A 20,055-nucleotide genomic window follows, 5' to 3' on the forward strand; every position below is an offset into this window, starting at 1 on the left:
CTGGGGTACTTAATATAACAGGTAATGGACACTAGGACATTGCTTTCTGTTAGTTGTAGTGGTACATAGGGATGTGGGCTATGGGGTGAAAATCCAGTGGATTTTTTTTTCAATTTCCCCCCCATTTCTGGTTTGGCATCCCTGCACTAGTACTGACTCAATATGGTGCAATTTGAACAGGTTTCACAGGCTTCTGTCTTGAAGAGAGCCACAATTTACACCTTTTCTCTAAAACAAACATTGCTAAGGAAATAATTTCCACTAGTTGGTACTCAAACAACATTTGGTATTTGTGCTGTTTGCATAAATCATCATGGGCTTCTTGGTTGCTAATTTGTGCAAAATGCACAACATACTCTGTGTGTGTGTGTTTAAAGCTCAAATGGCAACCTACCTCAAATGGAAATTTCTGGAATCTGGTCTGCTTCTGATAGTTGGATCAGAAGCAGAGCAAATGTCAGTTGAGCTCAAATCAGCAGAAGCCTAGTAGAACATCAGTAGGGTCCAAAATGTAGCTGCAAAATAACACTCTTCTATTACATTGTACAGAGAACAATTGAATTGTACCATTAAGCTTCCCTTAAAAATGTCACTCATACAGGGCCAGCCCTTAGCACAGTCTCTGTGTTCTGGTTCTGAATTGTCCAGGCAAAACTTGTTGATCCTGCTAGAGGATGCTCTGGACATAGGACCCGATAAAGTGCATTTTAATGTGAATTATGTCTGGTCTTTTCAAATGCCCTGAATTAGGCCAGTGTGCACTTTTCACCATGAATGAGCAAAGACAAGGTTGTGTAGAAGGCCAGTGCATGCTTTGGAGCTAATCTTAGCTGGTCTGGGCTCTATTTCAAAGCAGCTTTGTTAGAAGCATTTTCAAATGCAGGCGTCGTGATAGAGTGATACTAGTTAACCCCCGCAGTGAATCAGAACTGTTTCCCTCAACAGCTGAATACATAGTTGTCAGAATAATATATGGTAAATCCTTTCTCTAATGAGCAGTCAGTGAAAATGGTAATGTAAGCTCATAGTTGCAGGGTGACCTTGAGAAAACTTGCCTAATGTACCCAAAGTTGTGACAGCTGTTTCTGGTTAAAAATTGCAGCAAAGCCACATGTAAAAGTTGTCCGGTGATTCTAATATATGCCTGTGGGTGCTATCCTATGGACTCCTGACATTGTCTGGGAGGCACTGGGTTATTTAGAGCTGTGCATAGAGCCCCCAGCCCTCTGTGCAGCTGGTGTGGGAAATAACTACACCCAGATAGTAATCTGAGGTTGGAAATTAGGGGGGTTGGGATGGGGGAGCTTACGCTGTATCCAAATGACCCTCCAGCTTCCTTCCCTCCTGCTTCAGGGGGATTTGCAAGAAATGGCTGCCTAGGTGAAGTACAGGGCATGAATGCAAGGTGGCAGAAATTTCCTGTGCCATGCCGTGCACCATGCAGTGGGTGCACATAAAGCAAGTTCAGAGGTTTATGCACATTGAGCATTGGATTGCATTCTGGGACATTTTTAAATAGAGGGCTACACTTATACTTAAAGGGGCTTTGCCCATTCAGAGAAACAGTGTATTTGTATGAATGACTAGTTCCCATTGGTGCTTAGGCTATAACATGGTGGGCGCATGTTAAGTGCATGAGCCTCTTGCATTCTATGGGTTTTCAAAGCCCTTAATGTTTCTTGCAGAATCCAGAGAATGTTTCACAAGTGTGCCCTTGCAAACAAGTTCTCTTGCAAAAACCCTGATTCCCTCAATGAGCAGATGACAGTGAGAGCCAGTGTGGTGCAGTGGTTAAGAGCCTGGGACTGGGACTCAGATGATCCGGGTTCAAGTCCCCACTCAGCCATGGAGCCAACTGGGTGACTTTGGGCCAGTCACAGACTCTCAGCCCAACCTACCTCACAGGGTTGTTGTTGTGGGGATAAGATGGAGGAGGAGAATGATGTAAGCTGCCTTGAGACCTATGAGGAAAAAGGCAGGATATAAATTGAAAAATAAATAAATAAAATAAATAAATAAATGACGGAATAAAAGATACATGATGATCCATGGAAAATAGATGGAACAAATTGAACAATCTGTATTTACCTACTACACCTTGCCTCTTGCTTTTGATGAGATGATTGTTTTAATTATGGCTTCACTTCTAACATTCAGGACCAAGAAGGCAAACCAAAAAGAACAGATATCCATGACAACAATGATGGCACTTACGCAGTAACTTATCTCCCTGACAAGACTGGTCGCTATTCTGTTGGCATTAAATACGGTGGGGATGATATACCCCTATCTCCATATCGCGTCCGTGTATCACCAGCAGGCGATGCTAGCAAATGTCTAGCAACAGGTAAACTGCTTCCTTTTGGCTGCCGTATAAGTACTCGAGCAAAGTTTTTGTATTCTGTATGCCCTGTGTACTAACTCTACATGGGTGGATTGAATGGGTCTGAAATAAATGCAGTACTGTATCTGCCTTCTGTGATCAGCACAGGTACTTGAACAGTAACTTTTTAGGGTTAACAGTTCAGTGCACAGCCATCAAGACAAATTGCTATGAGAATGTACTGGGCAGAGTCATGGAATAGTTGCAGGGAATTAACTGAGTTACTTCAGTCAAATCTGCCAACTTCCTCAAACATTGCAGCTTGACACAAGCATACTTCAGGCAAAAAGCTACTGCTTTCTCAAGAGCAGAATGAAACCTGTGGACAGAGGTCTGTCTTGTGTTCCTAATTTGCGTACTCCAGAGATCTCCTCTGTAGGGTTCTTAACAAAATTGGAGTGCTGTTTAGATGAGAAAGAGACCTTAATTGCAGCTGAATTTCTCACCAGCCCCTCCACTTTCACATGTGCAAGCAGATGCTTGAGTAGCAGCTTGGGTGAGGTTTTGGTGTAGGCCTGACTTTTGACAAAGACTTTGTGGCAATGTCCTTGCTTCCCGGGAGGGGTTTTGGCATAGCTTGCTGGTTTGTAGTCACAGTTGATGTCCAAGAAGAAAGTGCAAGCTACTTCCTTGGCAGAGGGTATGAAAAACTGCTCTAACAGTCATGCTGATTATCTTCTAGGTCCTGGCATTGCAGCCACAGTAAAGACTGGAGAGGAAGTTGGCTTTGTTGTAGATGCTAAATCTGCTGGCAAGGGCAAAGTGACATGTACCGTCCTAACACCAGATGGTACAGAAGCTGAAGCAGAAGTTATTGAAAATGAAGATGGAACGTATGACATTTATTACACAGCTGCTAAACCAGGAACTTATGTAATTTATGTCCGTTTTGGTGGAGTGGATATTCCAAATAGCCCCTTCACAGTCATGGTAAGAGGACTGACTGCTTAATACTGAAAGTTTTTGCATCTCTTTGTTTTAACAAGTAATATGTGGATTAATACATGCTCAGAATAACTGAATGTCTAAATTAGTATTAGAGATGTGCCAAAACATTTGCCCAGATTTATTCTTGTGACAAAAATAGTGCTGTATGTGTAGTCCATGTGTTGGGAAATCACACATTCCAAAACTTTCTGTTGAGCCCTTAACCTTGTGCCCCCATCCAAGCCATCGATCCCTTCATCTGTTACCTGGCCACTCTTATCCTTGTTTAGGGCTCTTCCTTTCCTCCGCCGATTTCTAGCCCATCATGTGTTGTGTAGTCAATAGCAAACAAACAGGAAGTCAACACAACACTTTGCAGCCAGTTGGGTTCTGCTGAATTCATGGGACACTGGGGGCCATCTCTGCATACTGTAAAGGGCTGCCTGTCCCACTCTGAACCTTCCTGGCTACGAAAATCAGTGGAAAAGACCCTTTAAGGAAATACCATTTCTTGCATATGCTAGTTATCAGGCGCACATGAGAAGCTCCCAAACTAGGGAATGTCCTCCACTGGTGGCTGTGATTGGCCCCGCACTCTCTTGGTCTTTGGAAAGGGTTCAGATGCATCTTTCTAATTTAGCCTTTTAAAATAAGAAGTTTTACTGTGTGTTTTACTGCTTTTTACATGTCTTTGTTTTTGTTGTGTTAAGGTTTTATTGTTTTAAATTGTAGTATACTGTCTTTTAAATTGCAATATACTGTCTTTATGGCTAGCTGATAAAGTAGTATATAAATGTTAAGTAAAATGACCTTCTATAGAGCTGAGGCTCCTTCAGTTAGGTTGGTACGGCAGCACCCTACATTTAATACTATTGTCAAATGACTTTGCTAAAGTTTTAGGATCATGGATGTTATCTAAAGGATTTTTCTTCCAAATTACCTGCCTTCACTTGAGTGGAGGAATGCTGGAAGCAGGGAAAAACGTTGGGCCTGGAGAATCAGCTGAGAAATCCAGAGGGAGAGCTGCTTGGGAGAGTTTGGTTCCTGCTTGGGAGTGTGGTCTGCCAGAAATGGCCTTTGGCCAGTATTGTGCCCAGGAGCGTACCTGCTGCTCCCCTTGGTGTTGGCCACTGCTTGCACCCTCCCTGTTCACGGTGTCGGGGGGGTGCTGCTGCGGGGGCCGGTACTGGAGATGATGGCAAAGGCTCTGGAGCACATCCTTGCTTCATATGGCTTGCTTGGAGGTGCTGTACCACTCTTGCCTGCTTCTTATGGCCCAGATGGTACCCCTGCCCCGCACAGGTTGTGCCGCAGAGTCTGATGTGTATGTTTACATATTGACTTGTGATGTGTTATAAGCTCTAAGAAGGAACAGGCTTTGAAAAAAAAACAGAAGACAAAAACCTATACCTTGCCTTTTGCTACTAACTAGGCTACAGATGCAGATGACGTTGCAGTATTGTCTCAGGAGCCTCTAAATGCCGCCTGTCCCCCTGGATTCCAGCCCTGGGTACACAGTTTTTTACATTCTTCCATGTTCAGCTCAATAAATGAGAGCCTGCATCTTGGGTTTGCTAAAGCTTGCTTCCATGTCATATCTTTAATGGTGGCCAAAATGCACTTTGGGAGAACTTGGATTTGATTCAAAAACTTCCTTCATTGCTGTGCTAATCACTTTTTGAACAACCTTTTAACACCACAATAATTTCAGCTATGGTACTGTTTCTTTAGGAAACTCCGTATCATTTCCTTCTTGCCATAAGATGGCAAATGGCATTTTCTGGAGTCCTGTTGCAAGTTTACATTTGCTGACCACATTCCTCTGGCTTTATGTTCTGGTGTCGCTCCTGCTTTAAAAATACCTTTCTTCCAGACCATTGTCAACTTCAGTTCTTTCAGGCGGAACTATCCTGCGCCTTGTACGTGCCCCATGCCTTGCATTTTCACAGTTCCATTTGTATGTCTAAAATGTTCTGTTTTGAATCTGTTTTGTGTTAAAGCATGAAAGTGGTGAGCCTCTGCAGTTGTATAGTGTCTTAATTCTGGATGCAATTGTCTCAACTGACCAAAACAGTCAAGGAGATTGTTTTCTATTGGATACAGAAAATAACACCATTTAACTCTTTTCTGCTGCTTTAGGTAACAGAAGAAGCTTATGTACCTGATGGTGACATGAATGGAGTAGGCTTTAAGCCTTTTGATATGGTCATTCCTTTTGCAGTAAGAAAAGGAGAAATAACTGGTCAGTAACTTTCAGTATATAATGGACTACTTTCTTAAATTACACACCTTATTAAAATCAAGTAAAAGTCCTTGCTCTGTGTGTGCTGAGAGTTTTTCCAGTATTTTGACAGATCAGCTTATTCTCCTTTCAGTATAACTGAAGTGTGGAACTAATTTTATGATACCATTTTTTGTTCTGCACTTCTGTTTGGCTTGGAGGAGAGGGAGAATGAAACCTTCCTAGGGAAGCTGCCATTGGATCCTACTGAGTATGCTTAGGGGCATTTTTAGACCAACGTTCCCTCAACCTGGTGCCCTCCAGGTGTGTGGAACTAAAGCTCCTGGCACCCTTCAGCCAGGAAGGCATCAGGTTGGGGTCAGTTGACCTAGAGCAACCTTCCTGGTCTGAACTCTAAATCTGTCCACTTGGGTAGGTTATGGCAAGCCCCAGGTATGATTTCCATCACTGAATAGTGAGCATAATGGATGCTGCTTGGGCCAAATGCACTATATATCTGCCTATCTTAATCCGGAAGGACGTGTACTAAGCTTAAAAACCTCATAAGCTGTATTCCACTCACTGCATCAAAATAACAAATGACTCCTCGAGGCTTAATAAGGGAAGAGGATTTTGGAAGTCCCTAGCTAGCAATGCAGGACTGTTGTTGTGCCTGCCATCAGTACGGGATGATTGGGTGACGGATCCCAGTGCCGTGCCAGGACTGAAGATGAACATACTCAGATGGCTTAGCTCATGAGAAAAGTATTGTTCAGTTGAATCCTTCTGGTTTCAGGGGAAGTTCACATGCCCTCGGGGAAGACGGCAGCAGCAGATATTGTGGATAACAAGGATGGCACAGTCACGGTTAGATATGCACCGGTTGAGGTTGGGTTGCATGAAATGCACATCAAGTACATGGGCAACCACATTCCAGGTGAGCGTCATTGCACAAATGACTCAACTGGGGGCAGCACATGCAAAATACAAGCCCTTCATTTTGTAATCTGTGGGAAGGATCTTAGTGGATCTTAGGATTTTAGCTGTTTGCATCATATTGCTGGCTGGGTTGTCTGTATGAGATGCAAATGAAAGTTTGAATAAAAACCCTTCTGACTTTTCCCTTTGTTAACCCTGTTAGATTACTTTAGGGTTTTTCATTTGGCACTTAAAACTATATATGCTTGCAGTCTGGAAGAAGAGAGAAACCCGTAGTCATTTATATTTTTCATACAGAGTTATAGATTACTGGCATAGATATAGCCAGGAGTCCTTCCTGGATTTTATTAAGCTGCAGGAACCACAATGGGGTGTAGCTTCCCACACCTCAAGTGGCACTGCTTTGGGGAAAACCCATGGTGTTCCCCAGCTGTTCTATCTGCTCCCCACCCCAGAGACCTCATAAGGAAGCCTGGAGCTGCAGCTTGGCAGGTGCTGCTTTAGGGGAGAAATGCCTGAACTTGTTTTAATTGCTGAAATATGTTGAATACAGCATCAAATTTTGTATTGACATTTTATGCTGTTTTATTGTTTTTGTATGTGTGTTGCACCCAGAGGGCTGTTGGGTGGTATAGAAATGAAATTAAATGTAAACACAAGTATGAACATGCTACATATTGCTGCCCATTATGGGATGAGAGGTGAGTGCCCTTCTAGTCCCGGGGCATCCATGCTTCACACTTCCCACCCTGGTATCTACTAACCATATGAACAGGTGCTAATCCACTGCTGACAAGTATTCTGCATGTCCAGCTCCAGGGATTGACAATGGTAAGATGAGAATAGAGTTCCTTACATCAGGAGGCAGCTAGATAGCAAGTAGCTGGTTTGTGGCTGTAAGTGATAGACAGGAATACATTCAACAGTGTGAGCTCTGAAGCCTGCGGCAGAGCTAGAAATAGAAGTACTACTTAAGTTCCAGCCACAAGAACACTCTGTAGATACCCAGTGTGATTTTTTTAAATGGTTTTGGCTTTTTCATGCTCTCAGTCATAGTTAGCTTAGAGATGATTGGGCCAACTCAAGTTTCCTTGGCAAAAGCCACATACTGTATAATCAACAGAGGTCTTTAATGTTGGCATGATGTACAGCCTGAAGTTTGCTTGTTGGAAGGAAGCATTTGGACTGGCGGGTTGGAGACACACAACTGCATGGTATGCTGCACATGGTATGCTGTACTGAGGAATGAAGATGAGCAAAAGCTATAGAAGAACTAGATTGTGTAACAAAGTCATGGACAGGAGACTTGTTGTATAGGCTTATTACTTGCAGTGGTAGGCTTAATAAGCAGCGTTCCAAGACACATAAGGTACATTAATCAAGAGTACTAGTAAAACATCAAAATTGGATGAGGATGATATAACTGGAACTGAGCTCAGTACTTAGAAGCAGATCAAAGGGCTTGTTCTAGACCATGTTTCCTTGTTTATATATAGTAACTTCTAAGAAGTTCTGGGATTAGAGGCAGTACACCTCTGAATGCCAGTTGTGGGGAAATAACGGTAGGAGAGGGCTATTTCTCTTGTATCCTGTGTGTGGGTTTCCTGGACTGAGTCTTTGGCCTGAACTAGCACAGCCCTTAGGTAATGTTGGAAGGAATATGCAGAAGAACTTGACTGAAAACTTCAGAGCCTTTCAACTAATGAATAAACATTTATATTTCTCTTCTTGGAAGAGAAAAATGGCCGGAGTTATTAAAAAAAATACTCCCCCTCAAATGTCTGTACTGATGCATAGTCTCTCATTCCTCACAGAAAGTCCCCTACAGTTCTATGTGAACTATCCAAACAGTGGAAATGTGACAGCTTATGGACCTGGTCTTGTTTATGGTGTAGCAAACAAGCCAGCAACCTTTACCATAGTCACTGAAGATGCTGGTGAGGGTAAGTGCCCAGCTTCCTAGTCGCAAATGCATTTTTGTCAGAGCTCATCTCATTTGAACCTAGAGCATTAACTTCCAAATAAACATGCTTGGAACTAGAATGGCAAGCCAAACGTTATTAACAGTCTTGAAGTAGGTGAATAGAGCTAACTCATCAATTACTGCATTTATCCAGTAACTTCAGGGGACTTATTGACAGGTGTTCAAGTTAATGGCACTAACAGATTGGGCTGTTTTTCCAGCACTTTGCAGATTACATGGTGCATTACTACTGACTTGTTTAAACTTGCAATGACCCTTTTTATAGGCCAGGCCAAGAGCTGCCCATGTTCACAAAATAAGCTTTACAGCTGAGCTTGATTTTATACCTGAGCATCCCTCATCCAAAAGCAACAATCTAGAAGTTTGATATATTCTAGGTAAAATAATGGCCATTGTTTTAGAGTTGAAGTGGGATTCTTGTAGTCCATCAAGTCTGTCCTCTTACTCCATACAAAAACCCCAGAGATGTCTTGGCACTGGCAAATTCCTTAGGAAACGTCCTTTCCCTAACAATGCCCTTAAATAAAAGTTGCTTGTCTCACTCTAAACATGGTTTGGAGGGGTAACTTGCATGAGAAGACTTTAGATGTTTATAAAATGTTAATTATTATGCTTTATCAAAGTCTTCACCAAACAGCTCTCATTCACCCAGAACTACTAGGGGCTCCCGGTCTAAATGAGCTGGTTTCGATTTCAGACACTCTCTTGGGAAATGTGTGCTGAAAGATAATACTCATTTTCCCCTGGTGTGACAGGTGGTTTGGACTTGGCAATTGAAGGCCCCTCCAAAGCCGAGATCAGCTGCATTGATAACAAGGACGGCACTTGCACAGTCACTTACCTGCCCACGCTTTCAGGAAACTACAACATCTTGGTCAAGTACAATGATAAGCATATCCCAGGAAGCCCGTTCATTGCCAAAATCACAGGTATGAGGAGCACTCAAAATACAACAGTTAGGAATAAGGGTTGGGTGGAAAAGTGCATGTTTTGCAAGCCAACACAACTACTTACTTTGAAAAGGCTTGCCTATAAGCAATGGGATGCTTTGGCCAGGCTGACTGTGTTTCTGTAAACTCAGAGTGAAAGCAGACAACTTGATTTTCTGAAATACTAAGCTGCTTCTATACGATGTCAGTGTCAAACTTTTAGCTAGGTTCTGGCCAATGAATTTAATTTTTGCATTTTATTGATATTAAAATTATCCTTCCTATAAAAACTTCTGAGCTGCCCAAGTATTGTCCTGTAAATTGGCCATTTATAGTAGTAGCTTGTTTGAGCAGAAATTTGCATCTGGAAACTGTTGGAGCAGGTTAATCTCATTAGTCAACAAGCAGTGTGTCATCTGATTGTTATCCATGCTTTCAAGTCTGTACCTTTGAACTTGAGAGGCATTTGGATGGTTTACCCAAAATTTTAACATGTACTGGAAGCAACTAGTTGTTGAAAAGTGAATATCTAATTCTAACAAAATGTTCTTTCCTAAAGATGACAGTAGGAGACGTTCCCAAGTTAAGCTTGGCTCTGCTGCTGATTTCTTGTTGGACATCAGTGAGACTGATCTTAGCCTCTTGACAGCCAGTATTAAAGCCCCATCTGGAAGAGATGAACCTTGTCTCCTGAAACGGCTACCCAATAACCACATTGGTAAGTCCTTCAGGCCTCCTAGGTAACTTCCTAAATTGGCATTTTTTTGCCTTGTGGTGGATTATAAAAGTTGGCAGAGTGGTCTCTGGGATATAGGAAGATACCTTATAGTGTGTCAGACTGCTGGTCCATCCACTCCAGTATTGTCAACACTGACTGGCAGTGGCTGTCCAAGGCTTCAGGCAGAAGGTTTTCCTGGAGATCTTCTGCATGGCAAGTATATGCTCTGCCAATGAACTCGCAGCTATTGCGCAAAGGATGGGAACTTTGTGGGTCAGGTGCCCAGCTGGACGCCAATAAACTTATTAAATTTGTGGCTAAACTGATGCTGCCTGTAATTCTTGTAGTAGATAGCAGAAAGAATGCATAACCAAGAAAATACAGTACTAAGTTATAAATCTGCCTTGTCACCAATTTCTGTCTGGCAGGTATCTCATTCATTCCAAGGGAGGTGGGAGAACACCTGGTCAGTATTATGAAGAATGGAAGTCATGTGCCCAACAGTCCCGTGTCCATTATGGTGGTTCAGTCGGAGATTGGCGATGCACGTAGAGCAAGGGTTTCTGGACGTGGCTTGGTGGAAGGACGTACATTTGAAATGTGTGACTTCATTGTGGATACAAGAGATGCAGGTCAGTAGTAGACCTCTGGCAAGGACATAATGTGTGCTTAATCTAGGAAGTTACAGGCTTTCTCGCCATGTGTGGCTGTGAGAGAATAAGAGAGGGAGAGTGCTTTTTGGCAGTCTGCCATTGTGGTTCTAAAAAATATTTTCCAACTCTCCACTAGCTACAGTTACTGCAGTGTTTTGCATGTGTTGTATACTTCCCATCCTCTGAACAGAACTAGACATACTATAGGTGGGATCCAGACTTAGCCATACTTAGAGTAGATGCATTGAACTCAATGGGACTTGAATAACTTCAGTCCTGTTGGTTTTAGTGCACTACTTTATGGGTGAGTGGGTCTACCTAGCCTGGATCCACCTCTTTGTATCCTGCTTTAGATTTGTCAACAGTAGGACGTGAGAGCATAGAAGGCATGGGACCGTGGATACCTGCCTTGATGAAGTCTGCTTATGTACATAGGCTAAAGCTCAGAGCTCACATAAAATGGTTGATATCTGGAACATCTGGCTCTCTAAAGAGTTCACTTGAGACAGGGCACTTGCAGCTATTCACATCTGTAAGCATTCATTCCAGCATCTCTTTCCTAGGATACGGTGGGATATCACTAGCAGTCGAAGGACCTAGCAAAGTGGATATCCAGACCGAGGATCTAGAGGATGGAACTTGCAGAGTGTCTTACTTTCCAACTGTGCCTGGTGTTTACATTGTGTCAACCAAGTTTGCTGATGAACATATCCCAGGTAAGAGGAAAAAGAAAGCTGGCCCGCCGTTGCCAGCACCGAACCGTGTACAGATTCTGTTGGCCTTATGTCAGGTTATTGATACACTGGAAGTGCTTGAAGGGATGGCTTGATGGTAAAATCATGCCTGGTGAGTTGCATGCATTTTGTAAGCCCTTTAGTCACTTGAGCATGCTTCTTTTGCGGGAATTTTTCTTGCTGCAGCATATCACTAGGTCCTACAGTTTGAGCTAGCAAAAAGATTACTGAACATAAGAACATGAGGAAAGTCATGCTGATCACACCAAAGGGCCATCTATCTGGTCCAGCACTCTGTACACATGGTGGCAAACCAGCTGCTCCCAGGATGCCTCAAGCAGGATGGGTGCAAGACCTCCTCCTGTCCATGCTCCTCAGCAGCTGGTGTATGCAGGCATGCCGCCTCTGGTAGAGGAGGAAACACAAGCCCGCAAGGCAATGGTTTGGTATAGGACACTGCTTTCCTTGAGGGTCACCCAGCCTTAATTACATTTTTTTAAATGCTGTTATCCAACTTAGCTCGATAGGATAGAATTCTAAGCTACGAAAAATGCTTCTGCTTGCCAGTGCACCTTTTTGTTTAGCTGCTTAGGAGTCTTGTTAACTGCACTTTGCTAGAAGTGACTCAGTATGATCTCGTTTGCACCAAAGGCAGCCCATTTACTGTGAAAATAAGTGGTGAAGGACGGGTGAAGGAAAGTATCACACGTGCCAGACGGGCACCTTCTGTGGCCACTGTTGGAAGCTTGTGTGATCTTAACTTAAAAATCCCAGGTAAGTTCCATACTCTTACTATTCTGGGTAACGGCAGAGAATCCAGAGCTACGTGAAACTCACAGGGCTCCATTTACTAATTTTGCTGTGCTGTGTTTACTTCACCTGAAATATGAGCAAATGAATGCTTGAATCTTCAGGGCATTCTGTACAAATTAGCTTTAGGAATGGAATACCCAAATGACTTTCGGGGACCAGAAAGGGCATTTTCATTACTGATGCTTCTGGGGCGGAATGCTGACAACCACTTGCTAATCTTTCCACTCCTCATGAGATAGACCTGGCGTTAAATCGAGCCCAAACCTTGCCCTGACTCCAGATTCTCCTGTTCAGTGTCTGTTAGAATCACTACGGAAGATCCTAATCTAGCCAGTGCCTGGGTGGCCTTTTGCATGCTTTGGGAGGTAAATGAGAGTACAGTTGCTACTGTAAGATTTGTCTTAGCATCTGTTTTTCATGTGGCAGTTTAACTGGGGAATATGCATCAAACAAAACATTTGCTTTTGGTTAGCATAAACATTCTCCTCCTCCTAGAATGCACTTGGATATCATGTGTTACAGTTCAACATGCTAATTGTTCCATTTAATACACACCGCCACCTGATTTCCTCCCTTTTTCTGCTACTCTAATCAACTTTGCTTCTTCTGTCTTTTGTTCCTTTCTTTTCCTCTGCTGCCTTCTCATAGTTACATGGTTCCAAATGGCTATATGTCTGGAGAGGCTGTCCTATCTTTCACATCAGTTCAGTCCCACTTTGCAGAACGCTGAGCAGGAGGAAAACTGCCAGACTCATTTGAAAGAACCACAGTGTCCTATTTTCACAGATACCCCAGCTAACATCAGAAGGCAAAGTTTCCAATCAGTCTTTTTGGGGGATTTGCTGAAGTATTGCTTGCATCCTTCTATAAGGGTAGTGGGTATGTTTAGCATTAAGGCTGTTCACTGTCTGTATCCCACTTCAGTAAAGTCTGCCTTTAAGGCACAACAAATGGCAAATAAGCCATTTGGCATTTGTTACAAAGATTTGTAACAAATCTTAATGGTGCATCTAGTCTGTCATGCTTAATTAACTGAGGAAAAGGTTAGTTTTTTGACAATGCTTGAAGAATAATCCTTACATTCAGTTAATAGAGTTTTAAGTACAGTTTTCTCTGCATTCAAGTCATAAAAATAATAAGATAGTATATGTCTGTCTTCGTAACTAGGAAGACGGTACAGCAATGGCAGCTTGTATAAATTAGGGATGGTGAGAATTCAAAAGAGGGCATGAGATCAAATGTAAAGTCCTGTCTCAAATACCCATTTTTACCTATTTTTAATCTGACTGACACTCAGTTGAGTTCCAGTCAGACTAAATGGGGCTTCTTCCCACTTATTCTTCATTCCTTAGTTTACGACAAAAGGGGGTAAAGAAATGCCTACTGCTTTATTGCAATATTGCATGGTATACTCAGTAGGGAGTAAAGGTATGCAAGACCAGAGATGGCTGGTTGGGGTCAAAGAGCAATCTAATGATGTGAACGTACCAGCTCCAGCCCTTTGAATTTCCATAGATTTCCATAGGAGATTTGATTTGCAAAATGGGGAGAAAAAGATCAGATTTATGAATGTTATTGGTGATGTCTTGTAAAGAGTACCCAGAAATCCCTAGTGGTTTTTCAGGTGAATGGATGCCCATCTGCAGTATATACTTAATCCTTTCTATGAAGAGGTGAGTGTTAGCTAAGGATGCTGGAAAAATCATAACAAATTCAGATAAGTCTAGTTCTCTGTGAAATGGCCTGCAGACTCCAAAGTGGACTGGCCTTTTCTGAATTGTGTAGATTCTTAAATCTTGCAGGTCATTTTTTTAAACTTTTAGGGATTATTTCTGCAAATACATACTAGTGTTAAAGTGCATTCATGCAAATGGAATAAAATTTTCTTGCATCTCCTAAAAACAGAAGATGCAAAAACTAAGTTAAACAAACCAGCAACAAAAACACTCCCATCAATGAGCAGGTGACAGAATGAAATATTTCTGTCAATTCAAAAAGCAACTTAAACTTTGCTTGAATATATGATAGGTTCAACATAAACGTAGGAAAAATGGATTTAACAAAATCAATTTGTAAAAATCAAATAGACGAATGTGTACTCACTGTGTGTTGCTGGTTGGACTTCTGGGAAGTGTTTATAAATGTAATAATAAAATAGAATATCCTGCCACCTTTTTTCTTGCCAGGAACCCAAGATGATTCTCATGGTTATTGTCTCCACTTTATGCTGTTAACAACCTTCTGAGTTTAGGTTTAGTGCCAGCGATTGGCTTAGATTATCCAGTGAATGTCATCGCTGAGTGAGGACTAAAATTCAGTTCATTCAAGTCCCAGTCTAACACTCAAATTACTACACCACACTGGCCATGAATAGCACCACTAAGTAGCTGGGTTGCATTAGCTTCCTACCAAATGCACCTCTGGCACCTTGGCCACATGCGTGATCTTTGCACATGGCATTGTTTTAAGTTTGTTTCCTGAGCTAGTGTACACTCTTTGAGGGCCACTTTTAATGTAACATTTCTCCTCCTCCCCAAAACTTCTGGGCTATGTAGCATTAGAACTTATTTGGAATAGATCATAACCGCAGTTGCATAGTCACTTAGCAATGTAAGATGGTCCAAAACTAAACCTGCTGTCCACTAACGCTGGTCTCTCTTCTTTTTAGAAATTGATATCGGTGACATGTCAGCCCGGGTAACTAGCCCCTCAGGCAGAATTACAGATGCTGAAATAATGGAGCATGACAAAAGCACGTATTGCGTCCGCTTTGTGCCCCAGGAAATGGGGGTCCATACTGTTGATGTGAAATACAGAGGGCAGCATGTGCCAGGCAGTCCGTTCCAGTTTACTGTTGGGCCGCTTGGTGAAGGAGGAGCCAACAAGGTCAGAGCGGGCGGACCAGGCCTTGAAAGAGCAGAGGCAGGAATCCCAGGTAACCAGCTTCATGGATTTCTCCGCAGCACCAAAGCATGTGACATGGTATGAATGCCTTGCAGTGAAGGATCATGGCTGTAACCTTAGAAAGGATGGTTCCTCTCTGGGGGGAGGTCACACAGCTGGTTCCAGCAGCATGCATTTTGGGAAGCCTGCTGCAGCTCGGCCCCTTTGTAGCATCTCTATGCGGCAAGAGAGGCAGTGGCCTGCTGCTAATCGGTGTCTTGTATCAACAGCTGAATTCAGCATATGGACCAGAGAAGCAGGAGCTGGAGGGCTTTCCATTGCAGTGGAAGGCCCGAGTAAGGCAGAAATTGCTTTTGAAGACCACAAAGATGGATCCTGTGGTGTATCGTATACTGCTCAAGAGCCTGGTATGACCGTCTACTGTTCATGACCTGAAATATTAATAAGATGCTCAACAAGAGTTCCCCCACATTATTTGTTTGCTTATTGAAATTCTTGTGTCTTTCAGGTAACTATGAGGTGTCCATAAAATTCAACGATGAACATATTCCCGAAAGCCCTTACCTGGTTCCTGTGATAGCTCCTTCAGATGATGCTCGTAGGCTCACTGTTATGAGCCTTCAGGTGAGACACAAGGAAATATCTCCATAACTTACCACAAGCTGATTTCATCCTTGGGCTCCTATCGTAACTTGCCTAGTAGTGACACTTCTTTGAGAAAATAGCAAGCAAGTAGGCCTTCCTAGTTATGGAAGAGCTTCTAACAACGACTGTTCATTGTGCCTAGTGGTGCTAAGCATCTTTACATACCTTGCTGTTAACATGAGCTTGCTAAGTCTGTTTAAGCACATCAATGTAAGACAGTAATCTGGAACAGCAGTCGTGAGGGTAATAAGTTGGCTTGTAGGACTGCAAGCCTTGCCTCATGCATAGACCAGACTCTGCAGAGCAACAGCAAAGCATCTGCTTCAGGTGTGTTCCAAGAAAGCACATGGTTGGAGAGACCACATTTCTTGGAGTTTGTCTGGAGTTAGCACAAAGCAGTAATTGTTCAGGTGTCGCAGAGCACAGGTGTCAGATATGTGAAAACTTGCTTTTTGTATGTAGTCCTTTATCTTATTGTGGTTTGCATGTAACTTAGGGAAGTAATACCGAAAACGTAAATTTTGAGCAGCCTGGAAGACTCAGGCTGAGCTTCAGGCAGGCAGCATATGCAGCTCACTCCTGCATTTGGTTCAAGGCACTATTGTGTGCATATATAGAAAGGAAAAAAGCCCTTCAGCTCCTAGCATGGTCCAGCCAGCATGGCTGACTGGGCATTCTGGAAGTTGTAGGCCGTTGTTCTGTCTAAGCTCGCATAGGATTTTGCCCTAAACTAGTTATCAGATTACTGAGGTCCGCTGAATTGGTATACTGGTACTTGTTGCATTAGCACAATTTTTTATGAAATGTCCCCCAGAAAGAGGAGTTACAAGGACGTTAATTAGCTGTTGTGGTATCGATGTTTTTCTTGTGTTTCATTTAAAGACTCCTGACAGCAGGTGTTGTGTCAGCTGACTTAAAACCCTGAAGAGGGAAATAAAGAAGATGGGTATGGGGACTGAGGCTGGGATGAGTGAAGAATCCTCTTGCAAAAGCTTTTTTGCATGCTATAAATGCTCTCTGATGCATTTTAGTGGCCTAGTTGTGCCATTGCTCTTCCTTCAATTTATTTCTCTCTTGAGGGCGAAGCTGTACATGCAAGGTCAGGTAAGCCATGCATTGTACTCTCAACACACCTGGTGATGTAACTGTGGCTTTCCCAGTGACTGCAAGCAGGAACTTCTCATGCAAAACGGAGATTGGCTTTTGTATGGGTGGTGACTGGTCCTGCACAACAGGTGCGCGTTCACGTTTACTTCTAGTTCCAATGCCTTTACGGCCATGTTACCAGAAATCCCAGGACTGCATCTGTCGGCATGGTGCAAAGCATAATGCCTTGAACAGAAGGCTGCAAGCGCCATACTAGGGAACATGTCATACTCTTCTTGGCAATGCATGATTGGCAGGCCATGCAGCTAATGAGTTCAAATGAGTATTCGGTATGTCAGTGTAGATTTTGTGCAGACAGCTGCCCATTTGGATAACACCAACTGTTTGATTCAACTTGATGTGTTTAGATACAGTTCCATTCCAGCCTCCTAAACTGCAGAAAAATGAGGATCATCTTGAAATATTGATCAGACCAGAAAACAGTCTTTGAGTAGAACAAACTTAAGTGATGCCTTGTAATATCTTTCAGGAATATATTTAGCTCCTCTGAAATACAATGGCATTCCTCTCTGGTTTAAGTTCTGTGGAAATGGGATGATATATTTCTCTCCCCCATCCCACCCTACCAATTGAGTACGTCTTCATATACATCAGGTCCTTTACAGAAGAGATACTTAGGTAAACAGCAGGAGTAAGCAACTCTTTCACAAGCACAACTTGTATGACAGTTTCTTTCTTGAATTGCAAAATGGGATGCAGGCCTGGTACAGTTCACATCATGGTTCCGTGCTGCTTTCCGGGTGAAATGGTATGAAACTCACTCTGCTTCAGAGGCAGCAGTGTGGAACCGTTGCAATATATTCCTTGCAAGCCAAATGACAATGTGTGTGGTAATCTTGATATCGCATTCTTAGGAGTCTGGGTTGAAAGTTAACCAGCCAGCAGCCTTCGCCATAAGGCTTAACGGGGCGAAGGGCAAGATTGATGCTAAAGTACATAGTCCAATTGGAGCAGTAGAAGAATGTCATGTCTCTGAACTGGAGCCAGGTAAGGGTATATGCCGAACTTCACACTAGAATTCCTTAAACATGCTTAAAAATGACAAATCTCTCTTGGAAGATAAACAGATCAGGGACGTGCTCCAAACCCAAATGCAAGAGGTTGAGATTGATGCCCATTATTAAAAGTAAGGAACTTGTAAATTCCATGCCCTGTTTAAGTTGATCAGCGCACATGCTTTGCCACACCACCTAACTGCAATTTGTGCACTGAGGAAGCACTCGCATGTGCAGGGCACAGATCTGGTTGAGCATGACTGAAGGTCTGCCTAATGGCCTAGTTGGACATGCACTCTCAGTCTCCCATTCAGCTGTAGTGGTCATGCTACAGTGGGCGATACATGGCTACCTGCTTCGTCTCCACCGGTCCCTCTTTCCATCCTGCTGCACACAGCGCTGCATTTCCTCTTTCTCTTGGGAAACTCATGGCACCCTTTCAGGCTAATCCAAGCAATAGCTCTTCTGCAGCCATGGGCCTGCATCTGCTGGATAACACTGTGCTTCCAAATCACCTGTCAGGCCAGCTATTGGTTTCTGGGAGCAGGTGATACAAGCAAATGCTTGTTCTCCTTCCTGCTCCTCTGTAGTTCTAATATAAAATGTTTAGGTATCCACTTGCTCAAAGGAATAACTCATTCGTAGAACAGGATAGTAGTGCTGGGAGGCCATTGCGTCCGGTCTCCTGCTCAGTGTAGGACTTCAACTTAATTTCCCAAGGTGGTTGGCCTTGTATCACTGTCAGTAGTTACAATCTCTTGACAATAAGCAACTTCAAATAGAGAAGTAATAAGAAGCACTTTAACGAGATGGCTCATTCTCACGCGTGTCCGCTGCATGAGCATCATGCTTCAGAGGCCTGGCCTGTTTTGGGTGCTGGCCCTTTGGTCCAGGTGGGTAAGCCACAGAAAGGCGGCAGGCTCTAGTTTGGGGTCAGGTGCTGTGTACAGCGTCGAGTTCCAGACTAAGTCCTCCTTTTGCCTGTGTCTGTTACAGAAAAATACGCTGTTCGGTTCATTCCACGTGAAAACGGCATTCATTCTATTGACGTGAAGTTCAATGGGAGCCACGTTGTAGGCAGCCCCTTCAAAGTCAGAGTTGGGGAGCCTGGGCAAACAGATAGTCCAGCCCTAGTCACTGCCTACGGACCAGGCCTTGAGAGTGGCGTAACAGGTGAGATCTATTGTTCCTTCTTCTTCTTCTTCTTCTTATTATTATTATTATTATTATTATTATTATTATTATTATTATTATTATAGCATTTCTATGCCGCCCCTTGCTTTTATGGTACTGGAGTTCCGAAAGCTCTGCCAGGTTCACATCCTGTAAGACTTACTTCCCCTTACAATGGAACTAGTTTTCCTAAGTTTCTGTTTGAATTTTGAAACAAACAGGAAAAACCCAATATCAAGGCAACAGCAGCACTAGATACAAAACCTGTTTGCATTTTTGCAGTTAGGATGCTGGTTCAGTTTAGCAGTTGATCAAGCAATTGCTTAAGGACATTCTGTTGTTTGTTTAGATTCTTTGTGTCCATAGTTCATGGCACAGTAACATGCAAAGGAATCGGCCGGGACATATCTCTGAACAGAAAGTTGTCCAGATGCTGCAAGTGTGGTGTTTACTTAGCAGTTGTGACTGTTGCATAATAGTGCAAGCATCTTTCCATTTAGAAACCCGTTTTTTTTATCTGTTCCTTATCTTCCAGGGTTGCAGTCGGTGTTTACTATAGACACCAGCAAAGCTGGCCCTGGCACCCTTTCTGTTACAATTGAGGGTCCGTCCAAGGTGAAGATGGATTGTCAGGAAGCTCCAGAGGGCTACAATGTAATGTACACACCGATGGCTCCAGGAAACTACCTAATTGGAATTAAATACGGAGGGCCTAATCACATAACTGGTAGCCCTTTCAAAGCAAAGGTGACAGGTAAGGCTAGTAAGTGATGGCTGGAAGTGGGCTTACGGTCACGGTGTCCCATGGGGAAGTCTGGAAGTTGGCAGAGGCATTAAATTGACTTACATCTGTTCAACGCCCCTTTGACT

At 43.1% G+C, this 20,055-nt stretch overlaps 1 protein-coding gene across 6 annotated transcripts in view; it reads left to right on the forward strand.

Moving 5' to 3' along the window:
* The window catches only part of FLNB (filamin B), a 92,688-nt gene that overhangs the window by 69,385 nt on the left and 3,248 nt on the right, over window positions 1-20,055 (forward strand). For 3 of the 6 annotated variants that reach the window (XM_044451378.1, XM_044451381.1, XM_044451384.1), the window contains 17 exons: window positions 2,158-2,347; window positions 3,066-3,313; window positions 4,743-4,820; window positions 5,450-5,552; window positions 6,328-6,468; window positions 8,285-8,413; window positions 9,210-9,383; window positions 9,943-10,101; window positions 10,530-10,733; window positions 11,318-11,470; window positions 12,140-12,262; window positions 14,970-15,236; window positions 15,475-15,612; window positions 15,714-15,829; window positions 17,872-18,004; window positions 19,009-19,185; window positions 19,721-19,939. In XM_044451378.1, coding sequence (XP_044307313.1) covers window positions 2,158-2,347; window positions 3,066-3,313; window positions 4,743-4,820; window positions 5,450-5,552; window positions 6,328-6,468; window positions 8,285-8,413; window positions 9,210-9,383; window positions 9,943-10,101; window positions 10,530-10,733; window positions 11,318-11,470; window positions 12,140-12,262; window positions 14,970-15,236; window positions 15,475-15,612; window positions 15,714-15,829; window positions 17,872-18,004; window positions 19,009-19,185; window positions 19,721-19,939 — 2,752 coding nt within the window. Of the gene's footprint in view, window positions 1-2,157; window positions 2,348-3,065; window positions 3,314-4,742; window positions 4,821-5,449; window positions 5,553-6,327; window positions 6,469-8,284; window positions 8,414-9,209; window positions 9,384-9,942; window positions 10,102-10,529; window positions 10,734-11,317; window positions 11,471-12,139; window positions 12,263-12,949; window positions 13,110-14,969; window positions 15,237-15,474; window positions 15,613-15,713; window positions 15,830-17,871; window positions 18,005-19,008; window positions 19,186-19,720; window positions 19,940-20,055 lie in introns of those variants that run through there. The other 3 variants (XM_044451380.1, XM_044451382.1, XM_044451383.1) reach the window with 2 other exon arrangements.

The sequence above is a fragment of the Varanus komodoensis genome, unplaced genomic scaffold (genome assembly GCF_004798865.1).
Source record: "Varanus komodoensis strain SLA01 unplaced genomic scaffold, ASM479886v1 scaffold6_2, whole genome shotgun sequence".
Classification (NCBI taxonomy): domain Eukaryota; kingdom Metazoa; phylum Chordata; class Lepidosauria; order Squamata; family Varanidae; genus Varanus; species Varanus komodoensis.